The 14,130-nt window shown below is 45.0% G+C and overlaps 1 protein-coding gene across 1 annotated transcript in view; it reads right to left on the reverse strand.

Annotated features, from left to right (window-relative positions):
• LOC115099619 (phospholipid scramblase family member 5-like) overlaps positions 1–13,271 on the reverse strand; it is a 33,284-nt gene extending 20,013 nt beyond the window's left edge. The window contains exons 1-4 of the mRNA XM_029617350.1: positions 13,266–13,271; positions 13,051–13,093; positions 10,526–10,746; positions 1,147–1,308 (exon numbers count right to left, since the gene is read on the reverse strand). Of these exons, the coding sequence (XP_029473210.1) occupies positions 1,147–1,308; positions 10,526–10,746; positions 13,051–13,093; positions 13,266–13,271 (432 nt within the window). The remainder of the gene's footprint in view (positions 1–1,146; positions 1,309–10,525; positions 10,747–13,050; positions 13,094–13,265) is intronic.
• Between the last annotated feature and the right edge of the window lie 859 nt (positions 13,272–14,130).

A 14,130-nucleotide genomic window follows, 5' to 3' on the forward strand; every position in this document is an offset into this window, starting at 1 on the left:
ATCTTTGTGTACCTGTCATCACTCCAAATCACATCAAATCTTCACTGTGGTCTACTGTACTGTTCAAACCTCTGACTGTGCATGAAACCCCCCCCAAAAACCTAGACCACCATCAAAACCTAACCTCGAGTTACTAGTTGCCCCTCTTACAGTGGTAGAGTTTACTTATATGAGAGCCTTATAAAGAGGCTCTCTCTTTCTCTCTCTAGCCTTTTTTTTTTATCACGGGTGCTATTCCAGCAAAATTTATAGCAAAATGATGAATCTAGGTCTTAGCTGGCTAAAACCTTAGCTGAATAAGTCATCTGGCTAAGTGGCACCCACTGATTCTAGCTGGATATTAGTGGTGCACTTAGCCAGATAAATAGATATTATCCAGATAAGTGCTGTTTTGAATATCAGCCTTTTAGTTTTCACTATCAATCTGGCAACTTTTACAAGCGCTAAAGATTCATTACAAATTTTTTTTTTTCAGTTTACCTAGCTATTTTAATTCCTAAGTATGGCTGAAGGTTTGATTACTTTAATTGTAAAAAAAAAAAAAAGAAAGAAAAATGTCATTTTTAGCACATGAGGAGGGATCTTTGTTTTCAGTTTTTATTCTATTTTTTCCTGGGAATTTCAATGTTATAACGAAAAACAATCAGTGGAAAAATGATTTTGTTATAATACACAGGAAAAACATCAGTGGAAGAATCATTTTTCTACTGATTTTTTTTTTTTTTTTTTTTTGCTGTAACATTGAAATTCCCAGGAAAAATAAAATAAAAACTGAAAACAAAAATCCCTAAAATGAAAAATGAAAAATTATATGAAACTGCTTCATGTCTTATGTAATCTCAGGTATTATGATATAATTTCAAACCAATTTCTGGAGTGGGGTCTAAGAGAATGATTAATGCTGCTAAAAACAGGTCAAAATTATTCCTGATGAAAATTCCCCAAAATAGGAGAGCAATGATTCTGGATAATTACTGGTTCAATAATATATTTCAAGTGGTAATATAATGCATTTATATTACCATGCTAACAAGCAGCTAAGTTAACATGATAAATTTTCAGAATTGTTATTAGCAATGCTGCTATCTAGTTGCAAATGTATAAGTTGCAGTGAGAGCTTCTTCTGCTGAATGAAACTCATGGTACCTCAAAGTCGACGTCTCCAAAGCAGCCACATGTGGTGTATGGTCCAATGATTCTTAGCACATCTTCTCTTCCTTCATTTTGAATAGTGAACTTTGGCAGAAGAGGGTCCCAGTTCTGGACAATGAATCCAACAGTTGCACCAGGAGGAGCTTGAACTTCTAACTGTGACAGAGAAGTGGGACAATGGCATGTGTTAGCACACCGAACCGACTGTAATTAAGGTTGGCATTTTCAGCCCTCACTGGGGTCTGTAAGTCGATTTTCAAAGACTAGCCCCTTCCCCCCTCTTTGAATGAAAAAAATCATGCAGGGCGTCTGATAGTTTCTTTGCACTATTTTGGCATGGTATGATTCAAAAAATAAGATATGTAAAAAAAAATATGGTGCATGCTATAATGAGTCCAGTTCTTACTCTGGTCATTGGTATGCATCTTTCTCATAAAAGAGTGAGATGTGCTAGATGAAGTTAGACTGATTCATTCAGCTTTTCCAGCACACATTTCCTCCCTCTATGTGGGAGATGTATATCAGTAGCTAGAGTTTGAAAAGTTTTTATATATCCCATTTACCAATCAAAAAGGGTATCCAGAACATGTTAAAAAAGCAGATTCAATTAGGTATGTGTTTCTAGCAGTAAATTGATTCATCATTACTGTAGTGCTATTTAAGAACTTCTTAAAAGCCAAATGGTTGTACAGCACACAATCTCTTATGGGCCACTTTTCAAAAGGTTTACCCAAGTAACTTTGGAAGTTAGCCAGGTAAACTTCTAACTTTGAACATTTCCCTCTGCTGACCAGCTACATTTGTCTGCCCATATTCACAGGGCATACAGATTAAATTGGTCAGAAAATGACTGCTCCTGGATGGATTTTAGATCTAGCTCATTAGTATGCCTTGTTCTCCAAGGACAAGCAGGATGTTAGTCCTCACATATGGGTGACATCATCAGTTGGAGCCCGGCATGGAAAACTTTTGTCAAAGTTTCTAGAAACTTTGACTGGCACACTGAGCATAGAGATGTGCATTCTTTTATCACAAATTAGGCAATTTCAACGAAATTGTCTAATTTGTCGTGGTTTGGGGGACCTGAACCCAGACACGAACTTTCCCCGAACTTCGGGGACAATTTGTTTTTCGGGATAGTGCGGGGGGGGGGGGGGGGCACATTTATAAAAAAAAAAAGAAAAACACCCCAACCCTTCAATTTTACTTTATTACAAACCCCCCCCCCCCACCATCCCGATCCCTCCCCAAGACTTACTAAAAGCCCTGTTGGTCCAGCGGGGTCCTGCGAGCGATGTCTCCCCGGCGGGCCGTCGGTTCTACCATGAATCAAAATGGCGCCAGTGCCCTTTGCCCTTACGATGTGACAGGGGCTACCGATGCCATTGGTCGGCCCCTGTAACATGGTAGGAGCAATGGACGGCTGGCGCCATCTTGTGCTCCTACCATGTGACCGGGGCCGACCAATGGCACCGGTAGCCACTGTCACATCGTAAGGGCAAAGGGTACCGGCACCAATTTGATTCGTGGTAGAACCGACGGCCCGAGAGGGAGACATTGCTCGCGGGACCTTGCTGGACCACCAGGGCTTTTAGTAAGTCTTGGGGAGGGGTCGGGATGGTGGGGGGGAGGGGGGGGGGTTGTAATAAAGTAAAGTTGAAGGGTTGGGGTGGTTTTTTTCAAATTATGGGGTTTTTAAAATTCATTTTCCGACTCATTTTTCCCGATCCGTGCCGCCAAAAACGATCTGCGGGAAAACAAAATTTTCAATGAAGCGCCCGAACCGAAATCCGACCCAACACGGAAAAACTAAGCTCATCTCTGAGCATGCCAGCATGCTTCTAACCACGCATCCATGTGGAGTCCCTCTTCAGTCTCTTTCTTTCCATGAAGCTTTTGCCTCATGATCTTGGAGCTTGCACTTGTTTCTTTGCTTTTTTGCAATTTTTCATCACAAGCGTTGCGTCGGGTTCCTCTGCGTTCCTTGGGGTTATTTTCCCTATGGTCTTGGTAAGTTTCTCGGGTTCTCGTGGTTGTTCACTGATGATGTCAGCTCCTGGTGGCCACTGGCCATCAACTACGTGCTGCATTCTTTTTGCTATGGCATCGTCTGGCTTCTGCCAGTTCTCCTAGTGCCCCTGGACTATGTCCATCACAGATCTACACGAGGTCTGTGTCCTCTGCCTGTGGCATCTCACTAAGGGGCATATTTTAAAAGGTACATGCATGGCGTACATTTGTGCATGCAACCCAGCGCACACAAATGCACGCCTGATTTTATAACATGCGTGCGCAGCCATGCACATGTTATAAAATCAGGGGATGGCGCAAGCAAGGGGGTACACACTAGTGCACCTTGCAAGTGCTGAGCCCTCGGGGAGACCAGCTGGCTTTCCCCATTGCCCCCCCACCTTCCCCTCCCTTCCCCTACCTGTCCCCCCCCCACCCCCACCATCCCCTACCTGTCCCACTCCCCCCCCCCCATACCTTTATCTGAGCCATTGCACGATCCCCCGGCTCAGTGGCCTTGAAGAGGCCTCTGGCCATGCCCCGCCCCAGGCCGCCCCACCCCATCCCTGCCCCCAGAACGCCCATTTTTTTCAAGCCCTAGGACTTACACGCATCCCGGAGCTTTACGCACACCGCCGGGCATAACCCCCCTATGCGTGTAAATCCTTTGAAAATCTGCCCCTATGTCCGTGGTTGCAATCTCTGTGCCCAGATGACCCCCAAGGGCCGTTGAGCATGCTTGGACAAGATGGAGAAGCTGTTCAGCCCTAAATGTTTGGATCCGTTGTCGGCATCTGGGTTTTCTACCCTGCTCGGGAAGGAAGTTCTGGCCTCGACCCCCTCGGGGGTGACCTCCACTGCCACTCTATGGTCCTGAGGTGGGCGCAGGGGACCGGGTGCGTTCGATGTCTTTCCATTCTAGGTCGGGCTTTTCTCTGTCACCGTTGGTCCTGGGTAAAGACCATGGTGAACATCTGGAGAAATCGAGGAAACATCGCCATAGCTCATCTTCCTCTAAGTTGGACTGCGGGCAGGCATTGATTGCATCGGTGCCTCCCCCGAAACGGTCTCATGTGGAGGAAGCAACTCCTTACGGTCCTTCCGAGAACTCTCAGCATCCTCCACCAGCACCGGTGCAGGGTTCAGTGTCTCCCCGTGATTCAGGGGACACTCCAATTCCGCTGCCTCCTCCTCCTTCTCAAGCCGTTTTATCCTCGGCAGCTTTTGAGGAGGAGTTGGAGAGGCGTGTGTGGCTAGTGGGGCTGAGCCCTGCAGGGCATCGAGCCTCACCAGGGCCATCACCGCAGCGAGAGACGACTCCAGTGGTGCTTGCGCCTCTTCTGGAATAGTTGGATATGCTACTCGGTGTCTTGCCAATGCAGCCAGCTCTGATGCCCCAAGCCCCTTCGTGGCCAAAAGGAGCATTGCTGCTGCCACCACTGGTTCCCATCCTAGTGAGCAATTCCTTGGATGAGGACAGGCCACTGGGGTCGGTGGTGCCCCACTTGCCCAAGGCGCCCCAACACCCTCTGGCTCTCCAAGGGTTCTTGGGACCAAAGCCCTCGGTACCATCGGTGCCCCAGCGTTTCTGAAATCGATGGACCCATTAGTGTTCATATGCCACGGGCCCTTCCAGTCCCCTTGGTTTCCTCTTCTGTTCTACTTCTGCGACCTCCTGGCTTGACTCTTAGGGCACAGTTGGGTGGTCAGCTCCTGCATCTCTGGATGTGCAAAGTAAGGGGGAGGCCTCTTATGATCCCTGGGAAGGGGAGGCATCCATTTCCTCCACTGAGGAATCGGAGGATTTGCCCTCCGAGCCCTCCAGAAAAGTGGCAGAAATAACCCCCCCCACACACACACACACACAGGATCTCTCCTTCGCTGGGTTCATGAAAGCTGTGGCGGAGTCGGTGATTTTCCAACTGTTAACAGAGCAGGATTCTCGGCACAAGATGCTGGAGATCTTGCACTTTCTGGATGCCCTGAAAGAGCTGGTGGCTGTCCCAGTCCATAATATCCTTAAGGAGCTGGTAGCCTGGCTCTGGGAGCACCCCCATTTCCATTCCTCCGGTATACCGCAAAATGAATACAGTTTATCTGGTCCATCCTGCCACCGGGTTCGAGTGCCACAAGCTCCCCCACCAATCGGTGGTGGTGGAATCAGCCTTGAAGAAGGCAAGAGGCTTTGCACTCATGTCTCAGCCCCCTCGGGCTGCAAGCATAGGGCTCTGGATGCTCTCAGATGCCAGGTGTTCCAAGGCTCTATGTTAGCTGCCAGGATCGCTTGTTACCAACTCAGTATGGGTCAATACTCCAGCTTCTGGAAACAGGCCCAGGAGTTGGGGGGAGTGCCTCCTTCAGCAAATTTAGGAGGAATTTCAGAGGGTAGTGCAGCAGGGCCTTGTGATAAATACGAGGTCCACTCTGTACGATGTGTTCAAGATGGCCATGAGAATTGCAGTAGCAGGCATTGGGGCTCGCCATATGGCTTGGCTACACGCCTCTGATCTGTGCCCGGAGGTCCAAGACCGCTTGGAAGATTTGTCTTGCATGGGAGAAAATCTGTTGAGGGACAGGATTAAAGAGGTGGTGGCACAACTGAAGGACTATCAACAGTTATTGGCCAGTACTTCGGACACCCAGCCTCCCAAGAAACCCCCTAGGCAGTATCCAAGACAGCCTTTTTACTAGCCATGCAAGTACTGGTCTCTAGAGTGAGACCTCAACAGCCTCCGGTGAGACTGAGGTTGAGGCAACCTCATAGGCCCTGTCCGACCCCAGCCCTGCAGTGGAACCCAATCACAGGATTTTGACTAGCAGCCAGGGAGTGTGAGCCAACCTCCTCTGCCCGGTGATGTCGACTCCCCAGTGGGGGGGTCGACTGCAGTTATTCGTAGGCCAATGGACTTCGATTACATCGGACCTCTGGGTCCTATCCATCATGTGCCAGGGATACAGATTGCATTTCCAACGAGCTCCACCCCGATCTCCTCCATGTCCATGGTGGAAAGCAGTACGGAATCTGCAGATACTCCGAGTAGAGCTCTCCACCCTTTTAATGGCTCAAGCATTCGAACCAGTTCCGCCAAGTCAGTGGGGCAATGGGCTCTACTCCAGGTATTTCCTGATTTCCAAGAAAACTGGTGGCCTTTGGCCCATTCTGGACCTGAGGGCGCTGAACTGGTATTTGGTCAGAGGAAAGTTCAAAATGGTCTTGGGCACCTTGATTCCTGTCCTCAGGATGGGAGACTGGCTGTGCTTCCTCAATCTCAAAGACGCATACGGCGGATCGGCAGTACCTGTGATTCCTGGTGGAAGGCAAACACTGTCAGTACTGGGTGCCTTTGGCCTTGCTTCCCTGCCCCATGTTTTCACCAAGTGCCTAGTGGTAGTCGGGGCCTATCTTTGGAGGCAAGGGATTCACGTCTTTCCTTACCTTAATTGGCTTATCAAGAGCGACTCCAGACAGAGGGCACAGAGTGCCCTCTGAGCCACGATCTGAGTCTTGGAAAATCTGGGTTTTCTGATCAACTGTCCAAAATCCCATCTTCAGCCATCATTATTACTGGACTTCATTGGGGCCCGGCTAGACACCATCTAGAAGAAAGCCTTTCTACCTCAAGACAGGGTGGAGGCCCTTGCTGCTCTTGCTCGGGTAGTCTCCAGTTGCTCCCATGTCTCAGCACACCAGATTCTCTGACTGCTGGGTCATATGGCAGCGACAGTACACTTTACAGTATTTGTTCGACTTCACATGCTCAGGGCTCACTGGATGTTATGCTTCCAGTGGTGTCAAGCCACCAAGGACCTACAGGCTCGCGTCCTGGTCAACCCTCCACTTTGGAATTCTTTCGTGTGGTGGGCAGCCCCATCAAATCTGGAAAAGAGGATGCCCTTCTGGAGTCCGCAGCCCCAGATTGTCCTCACCATGGATGCATCCCAGATAGGTTGGGGAGCTCATGTTGCTGGCCTCCACACTCAGGGTGTTTGGTCCTTGCAGGAGGCGCAGTCTCAGATCATCTTCCTAGAATTACGATCCGGTATGCCCAGCAGGTATTCAGAGAACTCCTGCTCAACAAAGTGTTCCTTGTTCAGACAGACAATCAGATAGCTATGTGGTATCTTAGCAAGCAGGAAGGAACAGGATCGTATGCCTTCTGTCAGGAGGCAGTCCAGATCTGGTCGTGTTCCATTTAGAACATTCTCCTCCAGGCGGTGTACCTTCCCGGGGTGGACAACATCCTTGAGGATTCATTGAATAAGGCCTTCCAGCCTCACAAGTGGTCCCTCAATCAAAAGGTAGCAAACCACATTTTTCACTTGTGGAAGACCCCAGACATAGACCTCTTTGCTTCCTCAGAGAACAAGAAAGTAGATCGCTTCTGCTGTCTGAGCTGGACGAGCAGAGGATCGGTTTCGTATCCCTTTTCGCTTCACTGAGGCACCGGGCTACTATGCACTTACCATCCCCTTCAGCTCATCACAAAAGCACTCAAAAAAGCTTCAACAGGACCGGGGTACCATGATCCTGTTCGTGCCCTTTTGATCTCGCCAGCTCTGGTTCCTTCTACGGGAGCTGGCCTCAATCCCCCTGATCCGGTTGGGGACTGCTCCGAACCTAATCTCTCAGGACTGGGGCAGGCTTCGCCACCCCAACCTCCAAGCCCTGCCTTTCATGGCTTGGCTGTTGACTGGGTGACTGTCCAGTGAGAATAAGATAAACATACAGTTCAAAGGACTTAGGAAATAAAAGCCTGTATGCAAAGCCTTTACTATTTCCTATCATTTCCTATGCACTGGATCTAAGATCTTTTAACACTAATCACGTCAAGAGATTTTATCTAGATATGCTAAGCAACATGCAGATATGCATGATAAGCGTGCCTCAGGAAGCAGGAATATAGAACAATGAAAGAACAGGAAGCAATACCATATAAGGAAAAGGAGGGAATATTGGTGTGAGAAAGATAAGAACTGTATAAAGTTGTGCTCTACAGGAAAACATCTGGCTGGCATCTTTTTTTTCTGCTACTTTGCTGGCAGCAGGCAGAGACTAGATCCCAGTACCTACAGAACTCTTTGTACTTTATTTACTTTTTAACAAGGTTTCTGTAGTTCTTCCTTTAACTCCTCTCAATACTGAAAATTCTTTAATTGTAAGAAGACTGCCTAAGTTGTTTAAGAAAAAAACAGATTAACACCAGGCTCTGGGCTTTTCGGAGGGCATATCACGCAACTTGTTGGAATCCAGAAGGCCCTCCATGAGAAAATCCTACAATCTCAAGTGAAGCGGTTTTCAGCTTGGTGTGTGGAACACGGCCTGGATCCCTTCTCTTGTTCCTCACCGCAGCTTTTGGACTATCTGTTGCACCTCTCCGAGTCTGGTCTGCAGACCACGCCTGTGAGGGTTCATCTTAGTGCCATCGGGGCATACCATCAGGGTAAGAATGCTGCCTCCATCTCCACCCAGCCGCTTCTGGGGCTGTTCATGAAAGACTTGTTACAACTTAAGCCCCTCATAGGGGCGTCAATGGTCTCCTGGGACCTCAACATCATCCTGTCTCAACTCATGAAGGATCCGTTTGAGCCATTGCGGTCCTGCAACCTGAAGTATCTATCCTGGAAGGTCACCTTCTTGGTTGCAGTTACTTCAGCATGCAGGGTGAGCGAGCTGCAGGCTCTGGTGTCATACCCCCCTTATACAAAATTTTGTCATAATAAAATGGTTCTGCATACGCACCCGAAGTTCCTTCCTAAGGTGGTCACGGAGTTCCATCTCAACCAGTCCATTGTGTTGCTTTCCTTTTTTCCAAGACTGCACACTCACCAGGGTGAATGGGCTCTGCACACTCTGGATTGTAAAAGGGCTCTGGCCTTTTATTTGTCATGGATGGCGCCTCACCGCCTATCCACGCAGCGTTTTGTCTTTTTCGACAAAAACAGATTAGGGGTCGCTGTGTCTAAGCAGACCTTTTCCCATTGGCATGCGGACTGCATTTCCTGTTGCTACACTCAGGCGGGCTTACGGTTTGAAGGCCATGTCAAGGCTCATTCCATGCGAGCCGTGTCGGTCTCGTTGACTCACTTGCATGCAGTTCTCATTCATGAGATTTGCAGAGCGGCGACCTGGAGTTCCTTCCACACGTTTGCCTCGCATTAGTGCCTGGATGAGGATGGCTGGTGGGACAGTCATTTCGAACAGTCTGTCCTCCATAATCTCTTTCAGCCATGAAAACCCAACTCTCCCTCCAGGGGCCCTGTCCTTGGGTGCAGGCCTGCTCCTCTGGTTACTGCAGCTCTGATTGTTGTGCATGTTGGCACCTGTTCTCTGCTGCACATGTTGGGAGTAGTCTGGAGCTACTTAATCACCCTTATGTGAGGACTACCATCCTGCTTCTCCTTGGAGGAAGCAGAGTTGCTTACCTGTAACAGGTGTTCCCTAAGGACAGCAGGATGTTAGTCCTCACAAAACCTGCCTGCCACCCCGCAGAGTTGCTTTTTTCTCTCAGTTTGTTATTTTATTTTTTGCGAACTCTTATGTTATAAGACTGAAGAGGGACCCTGCGTGGATGTGTGGTTAGTGGCATTCTGGGCATGCTCAGTGTACCAATCCAAGTTTCTAGAAACTTTGACAAAAGTTTTTCGTGCCGGGCTCTATCAGATGATGACACCCATATGTGAGGACTAACATCCTGCTGTCCTAGGAGAAAAGCTGTTACAGGTAAGCAACTCTGCTTTAGAGCTAACTGCCTAAATTTAGCCTGACAACTCTGATCACGCAAATGGCTGATAGCCAGATAATGTTTTGTCCATCTAGAATAAGGACAATTTTCAACCATAAAGTTAGCTTCTTAGGTGCAGTTGGAAATTCAGCTAAATTCAGCTAAATTCACTCCCTCCAGACCTTCGCCTTGAACCTTGCCACAGTACATTCAAAAAAGAAACTAAAGACTTGGTTTTTCACACAAGCATTCCCGGAGAACTAAGAACAGGAAAAATTACAATATCAGTGTAGTCTTTGACCCCCATCGCCTCTGTACATAAGTTCCTGAAAAGTTTGTTACTGAAACTTAATTAGTCATGATTGTTCGCTGTAAGCTCCTCTAAGCTCTTTTATGCTCCTTAATGTTTCTCTGTTAATTGTTACAATGTAAGCCGCCCACGAGGCGGCAGTTTTACTTCCTTGTACACCGGTGTGATATGTATATTATACAGGAACATCGGTATATAAAAACTAAAAATAAATAAATAAATAAAGATAACCGGGTTAAACTACTCAGTTATCTTTGAAGCTCAGCAGCTTATTGAAAATGGATCTCTCAGTTAAATGGAAGACAGGGAAATAATGTGGTCTACCACTCACCTCTTGGAGGTAGCAGGGGAACAAACAGCTATTACACCTCAGTGGACGAATTACATTGATTACTTCCCGACCTTTGTTGTCCGTGATCCTCATAGTGAAGGACCGGATTGGCCCACAGAAGTTACGGTCAAAAAAAACGTTTTCTTCCATGGCAAAGTAAACTCTTTGTCCCAAATTGTTTTTTATTTCATATTTGTTGCTGGTTTCAGTTCCAAGTATGACTGAACAAAAGCAAATCATAAGTAAAGGGCTTTCAATTTGTTTAACATGGACATTTTCACATACATATTTGCAAGATCCCAGTTTACTGCAGCAGCTCATGGGCAGATTTGTGGCAATGGTTAGAAAATTGTACTGATAACGAGGCTGATATACAAATGTGTGATAACACTTTCATAAGTGTTGACACGCTTAAAACTGCTGTTCGTGCATGCAATCTAATTTCTGTGTTTTAACAATGCTTTTAATGCATGTTAATTAGCTTGTGAGAGTTTTATTGCTAAAAAAAATAACGGAGTTGAAAGGGTTTGTCCAGCAAACTTTGGGAGTTAACTGCACAAAACTTGATGTTTGAAATTTTCTCCTTACTGACTGGCTATAGTTTGTCCTGGAAATTCGTAGCTTGCAGAAAATTCAGCTGGACATAAACAGGCGGCACTGGGGACATTCTCGGTGCATGGTTAAACCTTGGTTAGTCTGTGCTGATATTCAGTGCAGGTTGGCCAGAGTTTCCCAGGTAACTCTGATCAATTCAAAAACAGGCCTAAAATTAATATTATCTGGTTAACTTTATCTGCTCACAGCTGACTGAATATTGGCCTCAATGTTAATATGTTAATTAGATTCAAAACTATGCAAAACAATGTATTACCTATGTACAATTTGGTACATAGGAAAAAAGCTTGTGTTAAATCTCAGAAAAGTGAATCCAGATCCATTAATGCAATTAAATGTAACTAAATTAAATTTACGAGAAGTACAATTCAAGTTTTGTAATAACACCTGTGTTAAAATGCTGGTAAATTAATGCAGAACATATCTGCATGCCATTAACACGGGCTATCATTGTGAACTAATATATATTAATGGGTAAAGCTAGCACGCTTTGGTAAACTGGTCTCAGTGTTTGAGATTTTGCAATGCATTTATTGTTTTATATTATTAGATGTGTACAATTAAAATAATTTTTATTGAAAGCTTTCCATTAATAAACATTATGGAGGTAATTTTAAAAGGAGTGTAACTGTAACATACTATCGTAGGAACTTTAAAAAGCCATTTACGCGTGTAAAGTACACTTACATGTGAATATTTTATGGACAATTCAATGGCATTTAATGCAGCAATTTTCAAAAACCTACTTACATGGGTAAAGTGCATTTACACGTGTAAAATCTAGTTTTAAGCATGTAAATACTTTTGAAAATCAGTCCCTTTCCTTCAAAAATAATATAAATAAATTAACAATCCTTTTTGTACTTTAAATTTGGATTTTTTTTCCTTTAATGTAGTTCAGCAGAATTGTAATTAATATCCTAACATTTTCTAGGCCTTCTTGTTTTTTATGGACTATGTTATAATCTGTGTATCTAAGATATCCCATTTAAGAGCTCAGATGCTACTTTTGTTTTGTTACTTGGGATCTTTCAATAGATAAAACATGGTTGAACTGGGGATGAACTGAAGAAAGCTAAGATCCTGAATCACTTCTAAGGATGCCCAGTCAGCCATTGGAAAATACAGACTTAAGGTATCTTTTCTATAAGAAATGATGCTCTGATTTGCATACGTGAACTTGCTGTATGACTTTCAAGTCATATCCCTGCAAAGTGTCAGTTCACATTCCTTTGTTTTTACGCTGCACAATTTAAAATGGAATATAAACATCAAGTAGGGATCTGCTGCTGTGTCAAAAATGACAGGGATATAACGATAACATTTGTTGGTTTGTTTTTTGCCACTAGGCACAGTCCCACTGAATCCGACCGGCCTGCACAACCTGCTGCTGCTCCGGAGAGCGAGTAAGTTGAAAAATTGGGGGTAGTTAGCGGGGTTTTAGGGGTTGGAGCTAGTTGGGTAAAAGGGAGGCAGGTTAAGTAGGGAGTTTAGAAAGTTCCCTCCCAGTCCGCTCCTTTACTGGAGTGGACTGGGAGGGAACTGGGGAAAAGGCCTATTCCGTCGCCGTGCGCATCTACTAAATTCCCCCCACTTACGGACACGAGATGTCACTCTCGTACATGCACGCCGATATAAAATCATGCACGCATGTGCACATGGGTAGCGGATTTTACAACACGCACGCATCGATACGCGCATGTTCTAAAATCAATGTGTCCTTGGGTGCACACCAGGAACCGTGCGCATATGGATGGGTCTTAAAATCTACCTTTAAGAGCACAGCACTGTAGAAAATAGTTCCTTGACAGTCACTCTCTTAGATGGTTTAAGAAGCATTTAGCGTGTGAATAACACAACTTCTATTTCACTTGACCGCAGGACAACTGATGTTAAAATCTGCTACATACCTTCCAGGAGCTCCACCTGCTGGTGAATAATGATCTGGTCCAACTGAGAAAAGAAAGAGTCAACATTAAAACATAATTTGTGATTGTCAAGTTAAAACCAAATTTGTAGATGTGTTGAAGCTTAAAGTCATGTTATGATAACTGAAAGACTGTTAGAACATCATCTTTATTTGTGAAAAAATAATCACCATATTTTAAGATGGGGCCCTGCTTACCTCCATGTAGCTGCAGAATTCCAAAAGGAGCAAACTGAAGCATAAAATGGGCAAAGTACCAAAGAGTATAAGAGCCATGTAAAAAGAGAATGACAAGTATATAATGATGGCATTTGTTGATTTGTTTTGTGTTATCATCCAAAATGGCATAAAAATACAACAATATGCCATTTTGTTTTGTTTCTATCTTATGCAATACTTAAATATAGAAATTTCAGAAGTATGTAATAATATCGGTGCATCTGTAACCTTTTTCACATCTGACCTGAAGACTAGACTACTGACCATATATGAGTAATCCCTAGGCTGATGTCTCACTGAAGGACCCTAAGATTCCCCTTTAAATGTAGGTGTTTCTATTATTTTAACTTTCTTTACTGACCTGGATCCCCTCTGATTCCAGGATACCCTATCAGAAAAGATTGGGGGTAGGGAAGACTGCTCTCCAAGGCCCTGAGTGTTGCTAAACTAGTATTTAAACATCATGGTAATAATCACATGGAAACTGATGGTAGTTCCAACTTGACTTTACAGAATTGATTGTGAGATAATGATAAGGTTCATTTACAATTCCTTGTTCAATACAATCCATTTACACTTCTGGTTTGCAAATAAATCTGTGACTATAATGTGAATTAATTTGTTCTGTATAGGATTCTTAATGAGAATTTAGATGTAATAAATTAAAGTCCTATGTCTCATAACTCTATCTTGATATACAGAATTTACTTATTATTTCTTATCTATTTTCCTCAATGTCCTTTACGGTACCTGGGGGGATACCTCCCTACTCCCCTCTTCAATATCCATATGATATAGTAGTGGTTAATACTGGATGGGTGCCACTGGCCTACTTTAAAGTCTA

The sequence above is a fragment of the Rhinatrema bivittatum genome, chromosome 9 (assembly GCF_901001135.1).
Source record: "Rhinatrema bivittatum chromosome 9, aRhiBiv1.1, whole genome shotgun sequence".
NCBI classification, from domain to species: Eukaryota; Metazoa; Chordata; class Amphibia; order Gymnophiona; family Rhinatrematidae; genus Rhinatrema; species Rhinatrema bivittatum.